General features: G+C 44.4%; 1 protein-coding gene and 1 pseudogene across 10 annotated transcripts in view; one reads left to right on the plus strand and one right to left on the minus strand.

Annotated features, from left to right (window-relative positions):
- The window catches only part of UGGT1 (UDP-glucose glycoprotein glucosyltransferase 1), a 112,751-nt gene that overhangs the window by 40,667 nt on the left and 44,414 nt on the right, over positions 1-27,670 (minus strand). For all 10 annotated transcript variants that reach the window (XR_008500975.2, XM_054477102.2, XM_054477100.2 and 7 more), the window contains 4 exons: positions 24,603-24,738; positions 20,228-20,359; positions 14,789-14,953; positions 1,947-2,067 (listed from right to left, as the gene is read on the minus strand). Coding sequence is in view for 9 of the 10 variants with exons in the window: in XM_054477102.2 (XP_054333077.1) it covers positions 1,947-2,067; positions 14,789-14,953; positions 20,228-20,359; positions 24,603-24,738 (554 nt within the window). In the remaining variant the exon portion in view is untranslated. The remainder of the gene's footprint in view (positions 1-1,946; positions 2,068-14,788; positions 14,954-20,227; positions 20,360-24,602; positions 24,739-27,670) is intronic.
- LOC129031147 (spermidine synthase-like) lies at positions 22,872-23,814 on the plus strand (annotated as a pseudogene).

A 27,670-nucleotide genomic window follows, 5' to 3' on the forward strand; every position in this document is an offset into this window, starting at 1 on the left:
TTCTTACAGGCTACAAAATGGTCTCCAGCCTAGTACTGTAAACTCTCTGTCTCTAACAATCTCCCCAATCTTAAACATTATTGCACCCTATACAAATGTCAGTCTTCTCATCACAGTCTGTCAGACACAGCTTGCCTGCCTACCCACACATCTATTCATCTGTGCACATGCTCATCCATCTACACTGTCACTCGACAATGCACACTGAACACCTACTATCCATAGAATACTATCCAGGAGAACAGTAGAAAATAAGTCACACACGGTCCATGATATCATGTGGGGGAAGGGAGAGCACACCATGCCGGTAAAAATTATTATCCTACTAAAAAGGTTCCAGGACAGCCAAAGCCAAAGAAACCTGGGTGACGGTGCCGCCACCACCAGGTCAAAAGGATGCCAGGGCCTCCTAATTGATGTCTGCACTATGTTCAGCTGACAGGTGGCATCTTTGCCACTGTGGACTAGCACTGTTTCATAGCTCATTGCTGCAACACTCAATGGAAAAGGAAATTCAAAAACAAAACCGCTATTATGTTCCTTATTCATGTGTATTCCAGAGACAACCCTTCAAATTTAAATAAAAATGATGAAAACAACAAATACTTAGGATGAAGAGCCACAACACGCTCACCTTGCTCTACTGAAACTTCAGGGAAGAAAGGAAAACCCAGCTGTGAAGAAAAAGCTCACTTTCTAGGTAGTTTCTTTCTCAAATATAAGCCTATATTTATACTTTTTCCTCAGTGTGTGTGTGCTTATGTATAGGGGTGTGTGTGTGTGTGTGTATATACATGTATTTTTCCTCTACCTAAAACAAACTTTCAGTTTCAAGTCTATTAGAGATAGTGCATTAACAACCATAAATAGATTGATATGTTCATTATACTCAACTATAACAATAAATAGCTGGTTATGACTTCATTACATACATCTTTCCTTCCCCAGTGAGATTTCATGGGCTAGTGATGACAGTTCCATCTTATTTCCAGGTGTTTGCTGAAGAGGCCTCAGAATCTCAAGGAAGGCACAAGGAACAAATTGCACCTGGGCTTAACATATTTGGCTCTTATAAGGTATTCTAGCAGAAAACAGCCAACTGTCTACCAACTGAGGAACAGATACATGTGGACTATCCATAAAGTGGACTATAAAAAGGAATGAAATGCTGACATACACAACAACATGCATAAGCCTTAACAACATGTTAAATTAAACAAGCCAGGCACAAAGGGCTTCCAATTATATGAAATGTCTAGAATAGGCAAATCCATAGAGACAGAAAGTAGATTAGTTGTTGCCAGGGGATAGGGGAAGGGAGGAACAGAGAGTGTCTACTAATAGGTACATGGAATTTTGGGGAATTTTGGGGAATTTTTGGGGGGTGATGATAATGATGTATCATTAGACAGTGGTGATGACTACACAAACTTTGTGGGGTTTTTTCATTAAAAAAACCATTGAATTGTATACTTTAAAAGGTTGAGTTTTATGGCATATACATCATATCTTGATGAAGCTGCTAAAGGCCTTCCTAAGTTCTCAGAGTGAAATTCAGTGAGATATTTGTTGACATTATGGCTGACTGATTCTAGAATGAGGATGAAGAAAGAGAACTGCTTTATGACTAGGGGAGCAAACAATCCAGGTCCATTCTCATCATCTACTGCCTGTTTAGTTGGCATTTAAATGGCACTAAATATTTTTCAAAGTTCACAGGGTTTTGCCCAGAAGATGTTGTCTTCTTTAGGAGGAAACTCTTGTGAATTTAGAATCTCATATTATGAACTAAAGGTGCAAAGAGTTTACACATAAAATTTTGTCACAATCTTGGGCTATCTTCTGAACACTGCAGAAGATAATCAGAATATTAAAATCTGAAAAATGTAAAGATTCTGAAGCACAAGTCAAAAAAAGCATAAGGTTGTTCCTGAAATGCTCCTTACTACTCGCTGTTAAATCCAGGTAGTCTCGTTCAGCTGTCAAAATCCTAGAATTGATTCGTGGAACAACATTTGGCTGATTCATGATATACTCTACCACATCTCGATCATGGGGCAGTTCACCCTGCAAGAAAAAAAAAAGGAGGTTGAGGGGGGAGTGTAAAGCAAATTTTAGCAATAATAATTCATTAGGAACCAAAAAATTATTAACTTTATAAATGGCTTCCTCTGTGCTAATAATAGTTAAGACAGAAGTTACTCTGTTATTGGTCCGTCACTGCCACGTATACCTGGGCACATCACCTACAGCATCTCTACCTCTATCAACAATGTGAGGCAGATATTGTTGACATTCATTGTAAAGATGAGGAAGCTAAGGCACAGAAAGGTTAAATAACTTACTCAAACTCACAAAGCCAATGCAAAGTGATTATGAAATGCAAACCCAGGCCAGGAGTGGTGGCTCACGTCTGTAATCCCAGCACTTTGGGAGGCTGAGGCAGGCAGATCACTTGAGGTTATGAGTTCAAGACCAGCCTGGCCAACATGCCATCTTTACTAAAAATACAAAAGTAGCCGGGCATGGTGGCAGATGCCTGTAATCCCAGCTTCTCGGGAAGCTGAGGCAGGAGAATCACTTGAACCTGGGAGGCAGAGGTTGCAGTGAGCCAAGATCATGCCACTGCACTGGGCTACAGAGTGAGACTGACTCAAGGAAAAAAAAAAAAAAAGAAAAAGAGAAAGCCAAAGGTCTTCTCTCAAGCAGTTAATATACTTTGTAATAAAAACCACTCCCATCTTTGTTCAATCTCAGCCATCTAAGTAACCTTACATCTCCAGAGTCAGAATTACAATGAGAGGATAAGAAATCATTTGTCGTTTATTCTTCCCTTTTGCACAGCTAATATTACAGAAATAGTTATACTTCTTGAAGGTGATCTCAGAGCCATGTGTCAACAACTGTGCAAATGTGCAGATTTATCAAATTTAAAATATTTAACACACAAGTATACTTTAAAGTCATTTTCTCTTTTTTTCCTTTGAGACAAGGTCTTGCTCTTTCACCCAGGCTAGAGTGTAGTAGTATAATCAGAACCACAGCTCACTGCAGCCTCGACCTCCAGGGCTCAAGGGATCTTCCTACCTTAACCTCCCAAATAGCTGGGACTACAGGCATGTGCCACCACACCCAGCTAATTTTTGTATTTTTGTAGAGATGGGGTTTCACCACGTTGCCCAGGCTAGTCTCAAACTCCTGGGCTCAAGAGATCCTCTCTCACTGTGCCTGACCTGAAGTCATTTTCAAGATAAAAGATGTGAATCAAATATACACATTCAAGTCTAAATAATTCCAATTAGACATTATTTGTAGCTATTTAATAAGGAGCATATGAACCAACCATACAAATCAAAAGACAAAGATATTAGATGGCTCACTGTACATGTTGGCTCATGTATACAACTTTGGTCAGTATTATAAATCTACTTGACTCCAATTAGAAGCCCATCTAGTTCAAGGAGGGGAATTTGGCAAAGTCTATAAAAATTTTAAAAGTAGGGTGGCAGGGCCTGGGGAAGGCGTGGCAGGCGCCATGTCTGGCTGTGAAGGTGCTGCTGAAACAGCCCAAGAAGCAGGCCAAGGAGATGGACGAGGAATGTAAGACTTTCAAGCAGAAACAAAAAGAGGAGCAGAAGAAACAAAAATAGGAGCTAAAATCGAAGGCTATGGGGAAGGGCCCCCTGGCCGCAGGTGAAATTAAGAAATCTGGGCTGGGTGCAGTGGCTCATGCCTGTAATCCCAGCACTTTGGGAGGCTGAGGTGGGTGGATCACCTGAAGTCAGGAGTTCAAGACCAGCCTAGCCAACATGGCAAAACCCTGTCTCTACTAAAAATACAAAAATTAGCCGGGCATGGTGGCGGGCGCCTGTAATCCCAGCTACTCAGGAGGCTGAGGCAGGTGAATCGCCTGAATCTGGGATGCAGAAGTTGCAGTAAACCGAGATCACACCACTGCACTCTAGCCTGGGTGACAAAGCGAGGCTCCGTCTCAAAAACAGAAAAGAAAAAAAAATCTGGCAGCAAGTAAGCTGTGCCTTGTGCCTGAGGAGATGGTGACCCTTGATTTCATTCATATTTAAACATCTGTATTCCCTGCCATAGCATCTTTTGCCACCTGTAGCTGGAATGAAGTGTTGTCTTGAAGCCTGTTGTACATATAAGAATAAACATTTGTAAAAAAAAAAAAGTTATTAATTAAAAAAATAAATAATTGTAACACCTTCTGACCAGCCCTTGTATACACACACATGCACACATGCATGCACACACACACACACACACACGCACACACACACACACACGCACACACACACACACACACGCACACACACACACACACGCACACACACACACACACACGCACACACACACACACACGGTAGTTGTCTTGAGGAAGAAATGAATAGTACAGGACAGGAGTGTACGGCTAGAAGTTTCTCTTCATTTACATCTCTATGTTTTGAATTTCATACCACTGGCATAGCATATCTCTTAATTCTTTTTAAAGAAACAAGGTCATGCCCTGTTGCTCAGACTAGAGCGCAGTGGCATGATTATAGCCCACTACAGCCTCAATCCTCAAGCAACCCTCCTGCCTTAGTCTCCCGAAGTAGCTCAGACTACAGGTGCATGCCACAATGCCTGCCTAATTTTTTTTTATTTTGTAGAGATGGGGTCTCGTTACGTTAGCCAGGCTGGTCTCAATCTCCTGGCCTCAACTAATCCTCCAGCCTCAGCCTCTCAAAGTGTTGTATTACAGGCATCAGCCACCACAACTGGCTGATAACACATCTTTTTGTAGTGCATTTAGTTCGAATTTTCCAGTACTTGGTATTTTTCAAGACAATGAACAAAGGTATATACATATTAGAATATTCACTGTAGCACTGTCTGTAACTAGTGAAAATGTAGAAGTAATGTCCAATACTAGGGAATGAAGTAAATGTTTATTTTATTTTATTTGTATATTTTTTGAGACAGAGTTTCACTCTTGTCGCCCAGGCTGGAGTGCAATGTCACGATCTTGGCTCACTGCAACCTCGGCCTCCTGGGTTCAAGCGATTCTCCTGCCTCAACCTCCCGAGTAGCTGGGATTACGGGCATGTGCCACCACGCCCAGCTAATTATTATTATTATTTTTTTTTTTTTCTTGAGACGGAGTCTCGCTCTGTCACCCTGGCTGGAGTGCAGTGGCACAATCTCGGCTCACTGCACTCGGTTCCCAGAGGGAACCTCTGCCTCCCAGGTTTAAGCGATTCTCCTGCCTCAGCCTCCTGAGTAGCTGGGACTCCAGGCACGTGCCACCACGCCCAGCTAATTTTTTTTTTTTTGAGTCTCGCTCTGTCACCCAGGCTGGAGTGCAGTGGCGCCATCTCTGCTCACTGCAAGCTCCGCCTCCTGGCTTCACGCCATTCTCCTGCCTCGGCCTCCCGAGTAGCTAGGACTACAGGCATCCGCCACCATGTCCGGCTAATTCTTTTTTTTTTTTTTTTTGGATTTTTAGTAGAGACGGGGTTTCACCATGTTAGCCAGGATGATCTCGATCTCCTGACCTCATGATCCGCCCACCTCGGCTTCCCAAGTGAGCCACCGCACCCGGCCTAATTTTTTGTGTGTGTTTTTAGTAGAGACAGGGTTTCACCATGTTAGCCAGGATGGTCTCAATCTCCTGACCTCATGATCCGCCCACCTCGGCCTCCCAAAGTGCTGGGATTACAGGCATGAACCATCGCGCCCGGCCTATTTTTTATAATGGAATACTGGCCAGGCACGGTGGCTCATGCCTATAATCCTAGCACTTTGGGAGGCCGAGGTAGACAAATTGCTTCAGCCCAAGAGTTGGAGACCAGCGTGGACAACCTGGCAAAATCCCAACTCTCCAAAACATATAAAAATTAGCTGCATGTGGTGGCACACACCTATGGTCCCAGCTACTTGGGAGGCTGTGGCAGGAGGACTGCTTGAACCCAGAAGTTCAAGGCTGCAGTGAGCTATGATCGTAATCCCTACACTCCAGCCTGGGTAACAGAGAGACCCTGTCTCAAAAAAAGTTTTGGTAAGGAAAGTGACCTTTGTAACAATTAATTTGCCCCACTACTATTTACATCTCCCCAGCTGCACAAAGCCTTGAAAATCAATGGCCCCAAAATAAAACAACTAGGACACTAGAGAATTCTCAGGGGTTCTCTTTATTTGGGCTGAACCAGACCTCACTCAGTGCCAACAGCCTTTTCCCTGGGGGTATCTGTCAAACACAACTGGGCAATTGTTTAACATCTTAGCTGCCTGAGGTGGCAGATAACACATGGGCTAACACAAAGCTGGTCAAAAAACAAAAGAAAAAAAAGGCTGGGGAATGGGATGTCCATAACGGACTTTGAAAAGCTCTGACAAACTTCTTGGAATTTGAAAGACCATAAGCATCATGCCCAGGGGTATGCGAATGCCCAGGGAAAATCTTAGAAGGCCTTAAACCCTTGCCTCTAACCTTGGGGCTCTGTGCAAGCAAAAATGGAAGACTAAGGCAGAGTTGCCAACTGCCTGGTTGAGTGTGGAAAGTGTGCCCCAACACAACAGAGACCCTTGGGGAAAACTGGGAGACTTTTTGAATTCATGCATCGAAGGAAATCTCTGTTCATTCATCAGCTGACCAGTAAGTTAAACAAGCTGAAACTTCAGAAGCCACACATGAAAAAGATGTTAAGGAATTGGTTCAGGGCCGAGCATGGTGGCACATGCCTGTAATCACAGCGCTTTGGAAGGCCGAGGTGAGTGGATCACTTGAGGCCAGGAGTTCGAGACCAATGTTCTGAAATTAGAGCCTGGCCAATGTGGTGAAACCCCATCTCTACTAAAAATACAAAAATTAGTTGGGCGTGGTGGTGTGCTCCTGTAATCCCAGCTACTCGGGAGGCTGAGGCACGAGAATCACTTGAACCCAGGGGGCGGAGGTTGCAGTGAGCTGAGATGGCACCACTGCACTCCAGCCTGGGCAACAGAGCGAAACTCTGTCTCAAAAAAAGGAAAGAAAATAAAAGAAAGAATTGGTTCAGGAAAGTCACTAAACAAATAACAGTTACAACAACAACAAAGAACAACACAAACCCTGGTATGGTGAAGAAGTGTCATATTATATTATTTCAAATTCCTAGTTACCAAAAACAAAATTATTAAATATGCAGAAATGGTGGCTCATGCCTGTAATCCCAGCATTGTGGGAGGCCAAGGCGGAAAGATCGCTTGGGCCCAGGAGTTCGCGACCTGAGGCCTGCCTGGGCAACACAGAAAGATCTCACCTCCACAAAAAGATACAAAAATTAGCCATGTATGGTGGCATGCACCTGTAGTCCCAGCTACTCGAGAGGCTGAGTTGGGAAGATCATTTAAGTCCAGGAGTTGGAGGCCACAGTGAGCTAAGATCATGTCACTGTACTCCAACCCGGGTGACAGAGCTCTCGCTCTGTATCAGACCCTGTATCAGAAAAAAAAAAAAAAAAAAAGACATGCAGAAAGAAAAAAGTATGGTGTACACTCAGGAAAAGAAGAGGCCAAGACATACTATTCTTACTATTATATAAGTAAAATGTGTAATGTATATTCTTACATTATGTTCATATTATTCTGAGTAAGTCCAAACATTGGACTTAATTAGAAAAAGAATTTAATAAATGATTTCAAATATATTCAAGAACTAAAAGAAACCATGTCTACCAAAGCAAAGTTTAAGACCAACATCCCCTCTCCCTCTCCCTCTCCCTCTCCCTCTCCCCTCTCCCTCTCCCCTCTCCCCTCTCCCCTCTCCCCTCTCCCCTCTCCCCTCTCCCCTCTCCCTCCCTCTCCCTCTCCCTCTCCCACTCCCACTCCCTGCCCTTTCTTTGGTCTCCCTCTCCTTTTTTCGGTCTCCCGCTGTTATCGAAGCTGGACTGTACTGCCATGATCCGGCTCGCTGCAACCTCCCTGCCTCGGGCTCCTGTGACTCGCCTGCCTCGGCCTGCCGAGTGCCTGGGATTGCAGGCGCGCGCCGCCACGCCTGAATGGTTTTTGTGTTTTTGGTGGAGACAGGGTTTCGCCGTCTTGACCGGGCTGGTCTCCAGCTCCTGGCCTCGAGTGATCTGCCTGCCTCGGCCTCCCGAGGTGCTGGGATTGCAGACGGAGTCTCGCTAACTCAGTGCTCAATGGTGCTCAGGCTGGAGTGCAGTGGGGTGATCTCGGCTCGCTGCAACCTCCACCTACCAGCCTCCTGCCTTGGCCTCTTAAAGTGCTAAGATTACAGCCTCTGCCCCGCCGCCACCCCGTCTAGGAAGTGAGGAGCATCTCTGCCTGGCCGCCCATCGTCTGGGATGTGAGGAGCCCCTCTGCCCGGCCGCCCTATCTGGGAAGTGAGGAGCGCCTCTGCCCGGCCGCCCATCGTCTGGGATGTGAGGAGCGCCTCTGCCCGGCCGCCACCCCGTCTGGGAGGAAGTGAGGAGCGCCTCTGCCCGACTGCCCCGTCTGGGAGATGAGGAGCACCTCTGCCCGGCCGCCCCGTCTGGGAGGTGAGGAGCGCCTCTGCCTGGCCACTCCTTCTGGGAGGTGAGGAGCGCCTCTGCCCGGCCGCCACCCCGTCTGGGAGGAAGTGAGGAGCGCCTCTGCCCGGCCGCCCCGTCTGGGAGGTGAGGAGTGCCTCTGCCCGGATGCCACCCCGTCTGGGAGGAAGTGAGAAGCACCTCTGCCCGGCTGCCCCGTCTGGGAGATGAGGAGCACCTCTGCCCGGCCGCCCCGTCTGGGAGGTGAGGAGCGCCTCTGCCTGGCCGCCACCCCGTCTGGGAGGAAGTGTGGAGCGCCTCTGCCCGGTTGCCCCATCTGGGAGGTGAGGAGCGCCTCTGCCTGGCCGCCACCCCGTCTGGGAAGTGAGGAGCGCCTCTGCCCGGCTGCCACCCCATATGGGAAGTGAGGAGCGCCTCTGCCCAGCCGCCCCTTCTGGGAGGTGAGGAGCGCCTCTGCCCAGCCGCCCCGTCTGGGAGGTGAGGAGTGCCTCTGCCCGGCCGCCCCGTCTGGGAGGTGAGGAGCGCCTCTGCCTGGCCGCCACCCCGTCTGGGAGGAAGTGAGGAGCGCCTCTGCCCGGTTGCCCCATCTGGGAGGTGAGGAGCGCCTCTGCCTGGCCGCCACCCCGTCTGGGAAGTGAGGAGCGCCTCTGCCCGGCTGCCACCCCATATGGGAAGTGAGGAGCGCCTCTGCCTGGCTGCCACCCCGTCTGGGAAGTGAGGAGTGCCTCTGCCCGGCCGCCCACTCTGGGAAGTGAGGAGCGCCTCTGCCTGGCCGCCCACTCTGGGAGGTGAGGGGCGCCTCTGCCTGGCCACTCCGTCTGGGAAGGGAGGAGCGCCTCTGCCCGGCCACCCCGTCTGGGAGGTGAGGAGCGCCTCTGCCCGGCCGCCACCCCGTCTGGGAGGAAGTGAGGAGCACCTCTGCCCGGCCGCCCCGTCTGGGAAGTGAGGAGCGCCTCTGCCCGGCCGCCACCCCGTCTGGGAGGAAGTGAGGAGCGCCTCTGCCCGGCTGCCCCATCTGGGAAGTGAGGAGCGCCTCTGCCTGGCTGCCACCCCGTATGGGAAGTGAGGAGCGCCTCTGTCCGGCCGCCCCATCTGGGAGGTGAGGAGTGCTTCTGCCGGGCCACCCCGTCTGGGAAGTGAGGAGCGCCTCTGCCCAGCCACCCCGTCTGGGAAGTGAGGAGCGCCTCTGCCTGGCCGCCACCCCGTCTGGGAGGAAGTGAGGAGCGCCTCTGCCCGGCTGCCACTCCGTATGGGAAGTGAGGAGCGCCTCTGCCCGGCCGCCCCGTCTGGGAGGTGAGGAGTGCCTCTGCCCGGCCGTCACCCCGACTGGGAGGAAGTGAGGAGCACCTCTGCCCGGCCGCCCCCGTCTGGGAGATGAGGAGCACCTCTGCCCGGCCGCCCCGTGTGGGAGGTGAGGAGTGCCTCTGCCCGGCCGCCACCCCGTCTGGGAGGAAGTGAGGAGCACCTCTGCCCGGCCGCCCCCTCTGGGAAGTGAGGAGCGCCTCTGCCTGGCCGCCACCCCGTCTGGGAGGAAGTGAGGAGCGCCTCTGCCTGGCTGCCCCATCTGGGAAGGGAGGAGCGCCTCTGCCCGGCCGCCACACCGTCTGGGAAGTGAGGAGCGCCTCTGCCTGGCCACCCCGTCTAGGAGGTGAGGAGCGCCTCTGCCCGGCCGCCCAGTCTGGGAAGTGAGGAGCGCCTCTGCCCGGCCGCCCTGTCTGGGAGGTGAAGAGCGCCTCTGCCTGGCCGCCACCCCGTCTGGGAGGAAGTGAGGAGCGTCTCTGCCCGGCCGCCCCGTCTGGGAAGTGAGGAGCGCCTCTGCCCGGCCGCCCCGTCTGGGAAGTGAGGAGCGCCTCTGCCCGGCCGCCCCCTCTGGGAAGTGAGGAGCGCCTCTGCCCGGCCGCCCCGTCTGGGAGAGTTTCACTCTTGTTCCGCAGGCTGGAACGCAATGGCTCACCGCAACCTCCACCTCCCGGGTTCGGGTGATTCTCCTGCCTTGGCCTCCCAGGTGGCTGGGATTGCAGGTATGTGACACCACGCCCGGCTGATTTTGTATTTTTAGTGGAGACAGGGTTTCTCCGTGTTGGTCGGCCTGGTCTTGAACTCCCGACCTCAGGTGATTTGACCGCTTCCGCCACCCAAAGTGCTGGGATTACAGGCATGAACCACCACGCCCGGCCTCACTAAATAACTTTTTTAAAATGGCACATCAAAGATAATATCAGAAATAAAATAAGCCACGCACAGTGGCTCACACTTGTAATCCCAGTGCTTCAGGAGGCTGAGGCAGAAAGGTCACTTGAGTCCAAGAGTTCAAGACCAGCTTGGGCAACATAGACTCTGTCTCTATGAAAAATAATAATAGAAATAAAACGAAAAAGCAGCAAAACTGACCAGCAGATAGAAAATACTCCCCCAGAGAATATGAAAAAGTTATAGTTAAAAAGAATAAAATGGTTATTTTCATCAGGCTATGCAACGAAATCCAACTGACAAGCGAAAAACAAAACAAAACAAGAAAGAGTAGGAGGTGTATTGGACAGATGGTAAAATCCCTATAAAATGCTTGAGTGTATTAATGCTAATTTCCTGATTTTGATCATTATACTATGGTTATGCAAAAAAAATGTTCTTGAAAGCTGGGTGCGGTGGCTCATGCCTGTAATCCCAGCACTTTGGGAGGCCGAGGGGGGTGGATCATGAGGTCAGGTGATCAAGACCATCCTGGCCAGCATGGTGAAACCCTGTCTCTACTAAAAATACAAAAATTGGCTGGGTGTGATGGCACACGCCTGTGGTCCCAGCTTCTCGGGAGGCCAAGGCAGGAGAATCGCTTGAACCCGAGAGGCAGAGATTGCAGTGAACCGAGATCGTGCCACTGCACTCCAGCCTGGCGACAAAGAGAGACTCGGTCTCAAGATTAAAAAATAAAAAATGTTCTTGGTTTTAGGAAACAAAGATTTTAGGAAATACACACTGAAATATTTGGGGCTAAAGGAATATCATGTCAGCTTATTCTCAAATGGTTCAGAAAAAAATTTAGGTAGAAAGAATAGGCTGAATGTGGTGGCTTATGCCTGTAATCTCAGCACGTTGGGAGACCAAGGCTGGAGTTGCTTGAGGATAGAGGTTTGAGAACAGCCTGAGCAACATAATGAGATCCCATCTCTATAAAAAGTTTTAAAAAAGAATAAAGTAAATGTAGTAAAATGCTAACATTTAATGAATCTGGGTGAAGGGTAGTCTTGGAAATAATTGTATTCTTGCCAGGCACGGTGGCTCACGCCTGTAATCCCAGCACTTCGGGAGGCTGAGGCGGATGGATCACCTGAGGTCGGGAGTTCGCGACCAGCCTGACCAACATGGAGAAACCCCATCTTTACTGAAGATGCAAAAATTAGCCAGGCGTGGTTGTGGGCGCCTGTAATCCCAGCTATTCGGGAGGCTGAGGCAGGGGAATCACTTGAGCCCGGGAGGTGGAGGTTGCAGTGAGCCAAGATGGCGCCATTGCTCTCTAGCCTGGGTGACAAGAGCGAAATTCCGTCTCAAAAAAAAAAAACGTATTCTTGTATTATTGTTATAATTTTTATGTAACTTTGAAATTATGTCAAGATGTAAAGTTAAAAAAAAATATTTACCCGGAATTGGCCGGGTGCGGTGGTTCAGGCCGGGTGCGGTGGCTCACGCCTGCAGTTCCAGCACTTTGGGAGGCCGAGACAGGCGGATCATGAGGTCAGGAGATTGAGACTATCTTGGCTAACAAGGTGAAACCCCGTCTCTGCTAAAAATACAGAATTAGCCGGGCGTGGTGGTGGGCGCCTGTGGTCCCACTACTCGGGAGGCTGAGGCAGGAGAATGGCATGAACCCGGGAGGCGGAGCTTGCAGTAAGCGGAGATCGCACCACCGCACTCCAGCCTGGGAGACAGAGCGAGACTCCGTCTCAAAAAAAAAAAAAAAAAAAATAATAATAATAATAATAATAATAACCTGGAATTTACACATGGATAATTCTAATGATTGGTCTAAAGTGAAACCTGTCCATTTACAATTCTAACCTACACTAAAGGTTAGACTTCAGGGGTTAGAGAGAAGCAATAGTTCCTAGAGGAGAGGAGTTCAGACAGATAATACCAGGAATATATATTGCATTGGAGAAATATTAGACATTTCTCTGTGTAATAAAGCCTACAGTTAGCAATGAAAATTGCCATCTTTTAGCGTCAAATAACTTTACATGAATTGTATAAGGCAAAAACTCTTAGAAATACAAGGGGGAAATGAGCATATCTACAAATCCATTAGGACAAAAGCTTTAAATCAGGCATGGTGGCTCATGCTTGTATTCCTAGCTACTTGGGAGGTTGAGGCAGGAGGATCACTGGAGCCCAGGAGTTCGAGACCTGACTGGGCAACACAGTGAGACCCCATTTCTACAAACAAATTTAAAAATTAGCTGGGTGTGATGTTGCATGTCTGTATTCCCAGCTACTTGGGAGGCTGAGGCAGAAGGACCACTGAGCCAGGCTGGGCAACATAGAAAGATTGCATTTTTTAAAAAAACAAGCAAACCAAAAAACCCCCCAAAAAACAAAAGCTTCATTTGGGGAGATGTTTTTGTCCTGATCTTTTACTAGTGTAAACCAGCACTTAAGAGGTACCTGGCATATAATAATCACTTAACAAAATGTAGTAGAGATTTGGACACATTTCATAGATTTACAGATAATCATCATGAGGGTGAAACCATGTCCTATTTTGTTCTCCACTGTCTATTCAACACATAATAGATGCTCAATAAATATGTGTTGATTGAAAAAAAAAAAAAAAAAAAAAAAAAAAAAAAAAAAAAGACCAACATCTCACCAAATAATATCTATAAACCAAAGGAAATTATCAAAAAGAACCAAATAGAAATCTGGATTTATAATAACTGAAATGAAGCATTCACTAGAGAGGCTCAATAGCAGATTTTAGTTGACGAAAGAAAGAATAAGTGAATTTGAAGATAGATAAACTGAGATTATCCAGTCTGAGGAACATAAAGAAAGAGATCTGTGGGACATGAGAGAGTACCAACATATGCATATTTCCAGAATGAGAGGAGGGAAGAGAAAAGGCAGTGTGTGGTAAATAATTTGGCTGACCCTAGTTTCTGGGATGTAAACTCTAAATCCAGCGATAGGAGTGTCTTTGTCATTCATGGTGAGCCCCTTAGAACACACATGATGGTTTATACTACAGGGTGATGCACAGTGGGGCCCAAGAGTTTGTGCTAATGCAATGACTCAGGTTGGGGGCTGGTAACACTAGAAAGACCAACCACATGATTAGTTGGGGTTTTGAGCAACAAGCTATCTGTCCAATATCATCCTGTTCTCTGCAAATTTGATTTGTATACAATGTCCAGAACAAGCAAATCTATTAAGCAGAAAGTAGGTTTGTGTTTGCCAATGGCAGGGTGGCAGGGAGTAGGACAAAATGGGCAAAATGGAGAGGAGTAATTGCTACTGGATATGGGGTTTCTTTCGGGGGTGATAATGTTCTGAAAATTAGAGGTGGTAGTTACATAACTGTGTGTAGAGAATAAAAACTACTGAATTGTACCGTTCAAAAGGCTGACTTTTATGCTGTCTGAATTATATCTCAAGAACTATATATATTAATATTTATATGTAAATGAAAAATAATATTGAGTCTCTCCAAAGCCAAAATTCCCTACAAATAGAATAAATGTTTCTTAGAACTGCCTGCAATTTTTAAAATAAACATTTAATCCTGAAATCAATAATACTAGTTATTTAAATTACCATATATAGAAGATTTATGAATATTTTCATCATAGGACTTGCCAAAAGTTTGCAAACCAATTACAAGTGACATATAGAATATAGTTTTTTGTTTTGTTTTGTTTTTTTTAATGGGACAGGGTCTCACTCCATCACCCAGGCTGGGGTACAGTGGGGCAATCACAGCTCACTGCAACCTCAAACTCCTGGGCTCAAGCGATCCTTCCACCTCAGCTTCCTGAGTAGCTAGGACTACAGGCGCGCACCACCAAGCCCAGCTAATTTTTTTATTTATTTTTTAGAAATGGGGTCTTGCCATATTGCCCAGGTTGGTCTCAGACTTCCTACCCTCAAACCATCCTCTCGCCTCAGCCTCCCAAATAGTGATACTAAGAATTTTACTGCCTACTATAGAGGCAACAAAAAATATAAGCCAACTGTTCTCTTTAAAAAATCAGCCTTGAAATGTGACTCACCAAGTACACCGCTCTTTGGAAAAAGGTGGTGGTCTCCAGAATTTTATGCATTGTGATGGTTTCTAACTCATCAGGGTCTAGCTGTTCCCTTTCAAAGGGCATTCCATTGAACAGCACAACGGGCAGAGGTCCAACTCCAGTCTGCTCATAGTAGCCTCTTGCTTCCTGAAACACAAGGAACCACAAAAACAGCATATTTTTGCCTTTTGTGAGACAAATGGAACAGAGCATATTTTTCTTACATGCCTGTTCTAACAACAATCAATAGAAATATTGTCAAGAAAAAATAACTCAAGATATTTCTTTTTAAAAAAATGAAAAATGACATCAAAGTTAATATCCTACTATGTAAATCTGAGATTGAATTACTGAGTTCAAGTTTTTACAAAACCACAAAAGCTGCAAATTATGAAGTGCATGTGTGTGTATGTGTGTATGTGTATGTACGTGTGTGTGTATGTGTGTGTGTGTAGCACAGGCTGTCAAAACTGAACTACATATTCTACGGTCAGCACTATACAACAGAACTTTCTGCAATGATGGAAATATTCTATCTGTGCTTGTCTGTGCTGTCCAATGCAGTAGTCACTAACCTCATGTAACTACTGAGCACCTGAAACCTGCCAACTATGACCAAGTAACTAAATCTTTAATTAATTTCCATTTTAAAATCTACATGTGACCATGGGCTGCCAAAATGAGGTGCACAGGTTTTGCTACCATATATTATAAGTGCTCTATGCAAAAAGCCTGAGGTAAATATTTGCACCCAATTCTAAGTAAGGGTCCATATCACTAACAAAGAAATTACACCTGCAGAAAACAAAACAAGGTTTGTGGGGAAACAGTGCTCAACAACTGCTCTAAGACACAATACACCTAATCTTTTCCCTTCTCCAGGACAAAAGAGGTTCACTGGCCAGAAAATACTGGAGCAACAAAACGGCAAATGTACCTAAGACGGACATTTTTCCTGTCAACACAGGCACTCATCCCTCAGATTAACTTTTCAGAGTAAAAACTGTATTACCACCCAAGATGTAAAGTGGGCAACTTTACAAATGTCTATCGCACACCTTGTAATTGCCATTTTCTGAAAATAGCAGAATTTAATTATTTATAACCATTTTAGATAGCACCAGTAGAAAAGAACTCCCATTGGGTAACTAATCCGAGTCATCGGTAACAGACTGCTTACTTTCTAATCAGACAAGCACAATAACAGGTAATGGCACAGAAACTGACGGCCTAAAACATGGCACAGCCTAAAAAGCCTTCTAGGTTGGTTTCAGCCATTTCTCTACATCACAGTTTAAATGTTTTAAATATCACTCCTAAAACTCTTACCATGTTAATTCTGTTCTTTAGCATCTCAACTATTTCACAGATATCCATTAAAACTCAACTTTCATCTAACTTTAGTTTTGAAAATCATCCCCGTCAACCAATTAAAACAAGACTGGAAAACTTACATTATAATTCCAAGTGACAATAAGATAAATAACATTGGTTTTCTCTGCAAACAGTAACTGAGTGGAAGTCAGGAGTGACAGGGAGGTGTTTGGACTATGTAGCTTCCTTTTTCACCACTCAGAAATAGTTCACAAGACCAAATAACAGAATGCAGCACAATTATCAAACAGCCAAACTGAAAATTCATATGGACAAATTTTCTATCAACAGCTAACTAAAAATATTAAATAATGATAAATAATTAACAAACATTAATTTTTGTTAGTTTTATACTGAGCCACTCACAAACAACTGAGATTAGTAAGGACTCGAAGATAATATGCTAAAGGTAAAGTGTTTGCCTGTGTAGGTTAGAACTTTTCCTAATGTCATTATCTTACTGGCTTTGAAAGATATAAATATATACCTATCAGACTATATTCTCGTCAGTTTAAAATTTCTACTTTAATTGCATTGCCTACTTTTTAAAATAATTACTTCTTTCAGACATAGAAGATATCATAGCTGCACTGTAACAAAAGGAACAGATTTACAAGTGCAATGACATTTATTAGAAGCAGCCATTTTTCCTAAAATTAACCATTTCAAAAGATTCCATTTCACTGGACTTTTTGTATAGGGGTAAAGCTCCTGTAGTTAAAAAAAAAACAAAAATCTCATTAGTCATTAGATTGTTAGGACTTCTGGGATACTCTCCACATCCCTGCCTTGAGAGTACTTCTATTCAAATAGCTGGACAATTAAATGATGAAATATAAATAATATGACCTGTTTGTATACAGAAGAGCCTCTAATCAGTACAGACAGCCAAGTCTAGGAAACTAAGGAGCATGGTGTGTGATACTCTCATTCAATTTTTCAGCACAATCAAGATTTCGACACATGTAAAGATATAAAAATACCCCTTTCCCCAGTTTGTCCACTCTACTCAATATTTTTCAAGTAAATACTTTTGATATAGTAATCATCCACAATAAAAAGCTACTGGTACTTTTTCTTCAACAGGATAAGAGAAAATGAGACAAATAGTTTCTAAATATGAAATATAAAAAAAATTCCACAAAGTCCCTCAAAACTTTCATATTCTCAAAGTGGCCTTCTTTTTCTTTTATTTCAATTAAATTCTTTTTCTACAGAGTACTATTATTGCTGTTTGTGTCTATCTGGGAGAAAAGTAGTTACTAGGTACCCATAGCAATATTATTTTATTTAAAAACCCAGAAAAGATAAGTGACTGGACAGAAGGCTGCAATAAAATAATGGTAACCAGCTGGGCAGGGTGGCTCATGCCTGTAATCCCAGCACTTTGGGAGGCCAAAGCAGGCGGATCATCTGAGGTCAGGAGTTCGAGACCAGCCTGCCCAACATGGTAAAACCCCATCTCTACTAAAAGTACAAAAATCAGCCAGGTATGGTGGTGAGTGCCTGTAATCCCAGCTACTCAGGAGGCTGAGGCAGGAGAATCGCTTGAACCCAGGAGGCAGAGGTTGCAGTGAGCCAAAATGGCGCCACAGCACTCCAGCCTGGGAGACAAAAGCAAGACTCCGTCTCAAAATAATAATAATAATAATAATAATAATAGTGGTAACCCTTCTCAGGCTACACTGCGTAGATCTCATTCCCAGCTTCAATTCCAAGCTTGACTGGATATATCTTAAAGTGAACTAAAGCACAGAATCAAAAACAGAAAAGAGAAAGAAAACAGGCAGACTGGCTTGCTCAAAGACCTTCTAGCTCCTGGTATGAATTCACCTTTCTAAAAGAGCTGGTACAGAGCTAGTATTTTAATTCGTCTTGTATTCAACAACAGCTTACACATATAACAAATATGTGTCCCTCTACGAACTTGAATTCACAGAGCAGGCAGCTGTCACTATACCCAGGAAGCCTTCCACAATCAGCTTGTCCCAAACTAGCAGAGCTGCCCATCCAGCTTAGCTGCCATCTAGCTCAGCTGCCACTGAGCCTCCACATACAATGTGCAAACACTCAGAACCTCACCATCACCAAAACCATAGTGCTCTCATTTGTTGTCTCCCCCAACGAGGCTGCGTGAACTGCCCAAGTTCATACCACATCTTGTTCAACTTTCTAGTATTAGGACTGGCACAATTACTCAACACTACTGTTGAAAAACTAAAACTTTGTTACTTATTCTAAAGTAATTCAGAAATTTCTCTCGTTGTTAAATTCTTTTGTTTTGATCTTGCTAAAGATTATTTTGTTCTCTCCCTCTAAAACCTGAATCGACTTACAGGAGCAGATCTCTCAACCAATCCCAATTAACTAATTTATCTGATTAACAAATACCAGCTATTAAAGTATGCTGAATACTTACACTGGTGAGCTATTCTCTAGAATGCCCACATATTTTTTTATTTTTATTTTATTTATTTTTTATTTTTTAGTAGAGATGGGGTTTTGCCATGTTGGCCAGGCTGGTCTCAAACTCCTGACCTCAGGTGATCCTCCCACCTCAGCCTCTCAAAGTGATGGGATCACAAGCGTGAGCCACCACACCTGGCCTCTATTTTGTTTTTTGGTTTTTTTTGACCTGTGATTTTGTTTTTAATTATCTTAAGCCTTATGATCACACATAATTTTTAACTGTTTATCTCCTCTACTTAAAACTTTCCAATGAGGTGGCAAAAGTACCATTAACAAGCAAACATACACAGTAGTTGCAGGGTTTTACATATTTTTGAATAGTTGTTTGAAGACAATCCTAAAGTATAAACTAGTCTAACTTAGTAACTCAAAAGTTTAACTTGCTACTATTTTTGTCACACTGACCTTTAAAAACAACTGACCTTAAAGATATCTAGAAAATGTGAGAGGTGTCCAGTATTCTTTCTTTGGTATTACACATAAACCACACTAAAATGCCTCTCAATAAGTAAAAGGCAGCATTTTAGATACAGGGAATAGGATGCCCACATGCTTTTGCTCCCCCCAGTTGAGCTATCTGCTTACCAAGGATCAGCTGTGTCTGTTCCCAAACCAACTATTCCTGTTAGTGAAATGATTTAATAGTATGTAAACCAATAAAATATGAGTACAAAAAGAAGGTTACTCTTCCCACTAAAACAAACTGAATGACTAGAAAACTCACAAAGATGAGAGGCTAAAACCAAATGATGTTGAACTGGGTGTCTGTCAAACAACTACAGAAGACTTGGGAGGGAGATTATAAAAATCTACAAGGATTCTGTATCAGATGAAACAGGACTCACAAACAATTCATGCTGAATATCATTTATAAACAGATGATAGCTCAGATCTTAAAACAGGAATCAAAGGCTGTTTATACAAAAAAAAAAAAAAATCCTTCCTTAAAAAAAGAGAAAAAACATTGAACCACTGGTAAATAAATGTATTTTTATATGTTTAAAATCAGAATGTTTCAGAAATGTATATTAACTCCTTTCCTTATTACACATTTTCAACAATTTGTGCTTGCAATAGGTAAAGACCCTCTACTGTGTTTAATGTCTCAAAAGAAAAAAAGATTACCTTTAAGTAAAAAAATGTTAAACTTTCTTATTATATCCTTATTACTACAATCCTTTGCCATTCTGTTACATTTCTTAATATATTTCCATCCTTAGTCTAAATAACTAAATAAAGCCAATATGATATATATTAAGCTGTACATTGTTTCCTGGCTCTATACATCCAGCAGATGTTATCCAGAGCAAACTTCATGGAAGTACTACCATTGCATTCTGAAAACAAAATTGTTTTTCTATTTAAAAGTTAATAAGCAAGTTAAAAATCAGTCATATCTTCACAAGACTGAAATAAAAACTTTTTCAAACACTGAAAAGTGATCTGGTTTCTAAACTTTTAAATGCTAAGTACTGAAACACTTTAACCACCATTCACCATTATTAACCAAAGCCCCCAAACGGGGTTAAGGACAGTACAATGTTGCAATCAAATAAGAAACACAAAGAAATTTTTTACCTTCCGATTCCGATCATAAGCAGAATCAATCCCCAAAATGCTATTCACTTCTACATACGGATATTTCTTCTCCAGGACACTGACCACATGTTCAACTTTCACTTTTTCTCCAGTCCTCACCTTGTTATAGATCTGAAGAAAGAAAAAACAGTTGGTTAACTACACTTTTAAGCTCAAATTTCAAAGTGTTTATTCCACATTTTTCTGAATTTAGAGGAAAATACACTTATTTTTCTTTTTTTTTGAGACGGAGTTTCACTCTGTCACCCAGGTTGGAGTGCAATGGCACAATCTCGGCTCACTGAACCTCCGCCTTCCGGATTCGCGTGAGTCTCCTGTCTCAGCCTCCAGAACAGCTGGGATTAGACACCTGCCACCACGCCCACCTAATTTTTTGTATTTTTAGTAGAGACAGGTTTCATCATGTTGGCCAGGCTGGTCTTGAACCCCTGACCTCAGGTGATCCACCCGCCTCAGTCTCCCAAAGTGCTGGGATTACAGGTATGAGCCACTGCGCCTAGCAGATTATTTTTCTTGAAAGGTCAAATTGGGACATGTTAGCAATTCTTCATTTTCCATATACCTTACTAAGATGGCTTCCTAGGTTGGAAATTAAGTATTCTTTTTTTTTATTTTTGAGACGGAGTCTCACTCTGTCACCCAGGTTGGAGTGCAGTGGCGCAATCTCGGCTCACTACAACCTCCGCCTCCCAGGTTCAAGCGCTTCTCCTGCCTTAGGCTCCTGAGTAGCTGGGACTACAGCACACGCTCCACACCCGGCTAATTTTTGTATTTTTTAGTAGAGACGGGGTTTCACCATACTGGCCAGGCTGGTCTTGAACTTCCGACCTTGTGATTCGCCCGCCTCAGCCTCCCAAAAGTGCTGGGATTACAGGCGTGAGCCACCACGCCTGGCCAGAATCAGCTCAGTCTTGTTAAGTGTCAAATGAAAAAATACATTAGTTAAGAAAAATCTGAATAGGCCAGGCAGACATGGTGGCTCACACCTGTAATCCCAGCACTTTGGGAGGGTGAGGCGGGTGGATCACTTGAGGTCAGGAGTTCGAGAACAGCCTGGCCAACATGCTGAAACCCTACTAAAAATACAAAAATTAGCCTGCCATGGTAGTGCCCACCTGTAAATCCAGCTACTCAGGAGGCTGCAGCAGGCGAATCCCTTAAACCCAGGAGGCAGAGGTTGCTGTGGGCCAAGATCACACAACTGCACTCTAGCTTGGATGATGGAGTGAGACTGTCTCAAAAAAAAAAGAGAAAAATCTCAACACTTATAAGTAGTCCTTGAAATAAAAACTACATCCACGATGTTTAGGAGGGAATAGGAAAGGGAGAGGGGAGAGACACAGAAATCTAAATTGACCCCAGTATTATTTATTTGATTTTTTTTTTTTTTTTTTTTTTGAGACGGAGTTTCACTCATCACGCAGGCTGGAGTGCAATGGCGCCATCTTGGCTCACTGCAACCTCCGCCTCCCGGGTTCAAGAGACTCTCCAGCCTCAGCCTCCCAATTAGCTGGGCGTGGTGGCAGGCGTCTAATCCCAGCTATTCTGGCGGCTGAGACACGGTGCCTGCCACTAAGTCTGGTTAATTTTTGCTTTGTTTTTTGAGATGGAGTATCACTCCGTCGCCCAAGCTGGAGTGCAATGGCTCGATCTCAGCTCATTGCAAGCTCTGCCTCCCAGGTTCATGCCATTCTCCTGCCTCAGCCTCCCGAGTAGCTGGGACTATAGGCACCCGCCAATATGCCCATTTAATTTTTTTTATTTTTAGTAGAGATGGGGTTTCACTGTGTTAAAGCCAGGATGGTCTTGACCTCTTGATCTCCTGATCTCGTGATCCGCCTGCCTCGGCCTCCCCAAAGTGCTAGGATTACAGGCATGAGCCACCGTGCCCAGCTAAATTTTTGTATTTTTAGTAGAGATGAGGTTTCTCCATATTGGCCAGGCTGGTCTCAAACTCCTGACCTCAAATGATCAACCCACCTCAGCCTCCCAAAGTGCTGGAATTACAGGCGTGAGCCACCACACATGGCCAATTTTTGTATTTTTAGTAGAAACGGGGTTTCACCATGTTGGCCAGGCTGGTCTCGAACTCCTGACCTCAGGTGATCTGCCTCCCTCGGCCTCCCAAAGTGCTGGAATTACAGGTGTGAGCCACTGCGCCCGGCCTGAATTCTTTTTACAGTGAGCAGTAGTACTTCATTTCTGAAATAAAAAACAGCAGCCAAGCCCCAGTGGCTCACATGTAAAATCCCAGCACTTTGGGAGGCCAAGGCAGTAAGATTGCTTAAGCTCAGGAGTTCGAGATCAGCCTGGGAAACATAGTGAGACATCATCTCTACCAAAAACTAAAAACAACAACAAAATTAGCTGGGCATGGTGATGCATGCCTGTAGTCTCAGCTATTCCGGGAAGCTGAGGCGGGAGGATCACTTAGGGCCAGGAGTTCAAGGCTGTAGTAAACCCTGACTGCGCTGCTGCACGCCAGCCTGGGCAACAGTGAGATCTTGTCTCTAAAAAAAAATTTTTAATAAAATAAAATAAACAGTGGGTGGTGGGTGAAGCTGGTCCTGTTGTGATATGGCTCTGCACAGCCTGCAGTCTCAGGCCGCAGAGCCCAGGAGACATGGAGCCTGGCTTCAATGGTCACGCTGCCATTTAGGAGGGCTGGTTCCATGAGATCTGCAGCCTGAGCCCAGGGAAGCCTTGTTGCTACAGATGGAGCAGCTGCTCCACTGCCAGTGCTCACGCTCCCAGGATATCCTTGTTTTCCACAGTAAGACCTACAGCAGTGTTTGGTGTTGGATGGCATCATCCCCTGCATGGACAGGGACAAGTTCTCCTACTAGATGAGAATCAACCTGCCACTCAGCAACCACCCCATCCCACAAAAGGTGCTGACCATCGGGGACAAAGATGGCATCCTGCACAACGTAGTGAAGCACCCCTCTGTGGAGTCTGTGGTCCGACGATAGACTGAAAAGGATGGCACTCAGGTCTCTTAAGAAATTCCTGCCGGGTACGGCCATTGGCTACTCTAGCTCAAAGCTGATCCTGCATATGAGTGACAATTTTGATTTCGTGAAACAGAACCAGGATGCCTTCAATATTATGATCACTGACTCCTGGGATCCGCTGAAAGCCTCTTCAAGGAATCCTATTACCACTCATGAAGATGGCCCTCAACAAGGACAGCATTCTCTGCTGCCAGGGTGAGTACCAGTGGCTGCACCTGGACCTCATCAAGGAGACATGGTAGTTCTGCCAGTCACTCTTCCCCATGGTGGTGCACGCCTACTGCACTGTCCCCACCTATCCCAGTGGCCAGACTGGCTTCATGCTCTGCAGCAAAAACCCGAGCACCAACTTCCAGAAGCCCATGCAACAAGTGACACGGCAGCAGGTGGAGCAGGTGCAGCTGCTCAGACGTGTACAGTGCTGCCTTCATACTGCCCCAGTTTGCCTGCAAGTCCCTGAATGATGTGAGCCGAGCCCAGGCGCCACAGCAGATGCCACCCGGGATCTCAGATCTGGGGGCCTCCAGGATGCGTGGGCCCCTTCAGCCCTAGGCCAAATCCCCTGCTGACTGTCACCTGCCAACCAAGTGTTACAAGCCTCAGAATACTGCCCAGCCTTCCCTGCTGAGTGCTGGACTGTTTCTGTGTCTGTCTCTGTGTGGCATTCGGCCTCCAAGCCCATTTTAGCTGTGTACAGTACCATCTCTCTGTCTTCTGTGGCCCCCTCAATCAAACACGTGTACTTATAACAATAAAAAATATAAATGAATAAATAAATAAAAACTTTAAAAAGCAGAGTTAAAATACTTATTCTCTGGGCATGGTGGTGCACAGCCGTAATCCCAGCTATTTGGGACTGACATGGGAGGATCCCTTAAGCCTAGGAGTTTGAGACCAGCCTGAGCAACACAACAAGACCCGGTCTCAAAAAGTACATAAATAAATAAAATTTTAAGGTAGCCGTTGTGGAAGATATATTCAAACAAACAAACAAACAAAAGCAAACCTTAAGCAGAGACAAAGTGAATAAAATAACAAAGTATAAAATACTTACTATTCTGAGTGACTTCTTTTGAACCTATTTCATTCTCCGCAGCCCTGCTAACTACCTTCCCCATTACTTCTCATGGAGATCACTGCAACAGCTCATCAACTGGCATCCCTGCCACTTTGCTTTGCCCTTCCTCAGATCCATCTCTATACACTGCAGCAGACATGACTTTTAAATTCAGGATCCACCCCTGAGCTCTAGACACCCCAGCTGCCTAGCGTACAATGGCCATACATTGTTATTAAGTTAGATCTGAAAAAATTATTTGCCATTCTGAACAAAAACGTACATGTGTCAGAGTCTGGAAGGCATGATAATCATCCACTTCTTGGGCAACATAATTATATGCTCTAAGAACAGCCACTCCAGCATCTTGCATCCCATCAACATCTTCAGAGTCATTAACCACAAAGATAAAACCAATTCTGGAGGGAAAGGGAAAAGAAGAAAAAGAAACATGTCAAAGAATGCAAATGGTTAAAAAGAATGACATCCTTGTACCCTTCTCATACATTATAGCTAACAGAGGAAAACTCTTTGAGTGAAAAGCACAGTTCACAGCCTACTCTACTCTAACATGATTGGCAAAGGTATACATACACCACTTACAAGGGTTTTTTTTTTTTTTAGATGGAGTTTCACTCTTGTTGCCTAGGGTGGAGTGCAATGGTGCAATCTTGGCTCACTGCAACCTCTGTCTCCCAGGTTCAAGCGATTCTCCTGCCTCAGCCTCCCAAGTAGCTTGGATTATAGGCCACTATCCCTGGCTAATTTTTTGTATTTTTAGAAGAGACGGGGTTTCACCATGTTGGCCAGGCTGGTGTCGAACTCCTGACCTCGGGTGATCCGTCAGCCTCGGCCTCCCAAAGTGCTGGGATTATAGGCATGAGCCACCATGCCCGGCCACTTACAAAGTATTAATAAAAAAGCAGGCTCTCAAATGTGGCTTAGGCCTTTCTACTGTCAAAGCAAGCCATTTCCATGTCATGAAAAGATTCCTTTACTGACATGAAGAGTGTTGCTATAGTTTTAAGAGATTTTTTTTTCTGATTTTAAACAAAAACTAGAAGAAATAAAAATTATCACACTTTCAAAGTAAACAGAAAGGGGGGGATTATGACATTTAGCACATGCAGTACGAGAATTATTGGTAAAAGAGAAGCCGAAAAAGGTTTACAACTGTCCCACGACAAAAAGCAATAACCAAGGTTAAAGTTTATCAGATTTTAAATTTTAAAATAAAGGAATTAACCACAGAGATACTATTATATATCTATAGATGGGCTGGCAAAAAAGACTTTGCACTGAACATACTAGGGCAAAGGCAGTTCAATGGACAAAGAATCATCTTTTCAATAAATGGTGCTGAACAACTGGACATGCACATGCATATTAATCAGTCTAGACACAGACTTTATATCTTTCACAAAAATTCATTCAAAGTGGATCACAGGTCTAAATGTAAAACACAAAAACAAAAATTCCTAGACGATAGCAGAGAATAAAATTTAGGTGGTCTCGAGCTTGGCAATGATGTTAGATCCAAAAGTACAATCCATGAAAGACAACACTTGGTTAATTTGGACTTCACTAAAATTAAAAATGTCTGCCCTGTGAAAGACACTATTCACAGAATGAAAGCACAAGCCATACAGTGGTAGAAAATCTTTGCAAAACAACCATCTGATAAAGGACAGGTAAACCAAATATGCAACTCTTCTTGTTTATTTTTCAACAGGGCCTTGCTCTGTTGCCAAGGCCAGAGTGCAGTGGCACGATCAGCTCATTGCAGCCTCAAACCTCTGGGCTCAAACAATCCTCCACTTCAGCCTCCCAAGTAGCTGGGACTACAGGTGTGTGCCACCACGCCTGGCTACTCTTTTTTAGTTCTCTGTAGAGATGGAGGTCTTCTCATGTTGCCCATGGTGATCTCAAATCCTGGCCTCAAGCGATCCTCCCACCTTGGCCTCCCAAAGTCCTGGGATTATAGGTGTGAGCCATTGCACCTGGCCTACAAAGAACTCTTAAAACTCAACAATAAGAAAACAACCAAAGTTTTAAAAATGGAGACAAAAGGGCAGGGGGGAAAAAAGAAGAAAAAAAAAAGGACAAAAAATCTGAACAGACACTTCACCAAACAAGATATACAGATAGATGACAAATATAAGTAGATCCTGAACATCATATGTCACTAGGGAACAGCAAATTAAACAACAATGACATACCACCCACCTATCAGAATGACCAAAATCCTAAATACTGGTATGACCAAAATCCTAAATACTGGTAAAACCAAATGCTGGCAAGGCTGTGGAGCAACAGGATCTCTCATTCATTGCCAGTGGAAATGCAAAATGGTACCGCTACTTTAGAACAAAACTAAGCATACTCTTACAAAACTAAGCATACTCTTAACACACGATGCAGCAATCATGCTCCTCGGTATTTACCCAAAGAAGCTGTGGACATGTCCACACAAATACGTGCACCCAGATGTTTATAGCAGGTTTATTCATAATTGCCAAAACTTGTAGGCAACCAAGGTATCTTTCAATTAAGTGAATGGATAAATAAATGGGGGGATATCTATATAATGACTATTACCCAGGGATAAAAAGAAATGAGCTATCAAGCCACTAGAAGACACAGAGGAAGCTTAAATGCACATTGCTCAGTGAAAGACACCAATCTGAATAGGCTACATGCCATATGATTGCAACCTAGAATGTTCTGGAAAATGCAAAACTATGAAGACAGTAAAAAGATCAATAGTTGCCAAAGATTTAGGGGAAGGGAGGAAGAGCTAAACAAGTGAAGCACAGGAGATTTTTAGGACAGTGAAACTAATCTGTATTAAACTGTATTGTAATGTGAATACTTGACACCATACATTTGTGTCATCAACACAAATAACAAATCTTAATGTAAACTATGGAGTTTAGTTAATAATAATGTATCAATATTTAGCAGCCAACATGCAGGACCACATGAGCTCCTACAAAGAAGGAAAGAGCAGCCTGTATGCCTGGCTCTCTCCAACTATTCACAATCTCTCAGTTGCCTAGGAGTTCAAGTGCCTTCTTCTCACCTGCCTTTGCAATCGGAAGACCACATGCCCTCTTCTCGTCCCTCAATTCAAGAAATATTGTATTAGTGCCAACTGTGTACCACGACCCAACTTCTTCTGTGTCCTTATATTTCTCTTTTAATCAAAACATAGCTCTGGTTGTGATCCAGTAATAGGTTCTTCCATCTAACCAGATGTATTCATGCTTTATATGAAAAGTGTCATTAAACTCAAAATCTCTGCATTTCCAACTATCAGAACCCTCTGTTTTCCTCAAAGCCTATCTGAAA

This window comes from Pongo pygmaeus, chromosome 11 (genome assembly GCF_028885625.2).
Source record: "Pongo pygmaeus isolate AG05252 chromosome 11, NHGRI_mPonPyg2-v2.0_pri, whole genome shotgun sequence".
NCBI lineage: Eukaryota > Metazoa > Chordata > Mammalia > Primates > Hominidae > Pongo > Pongo pygmaeus.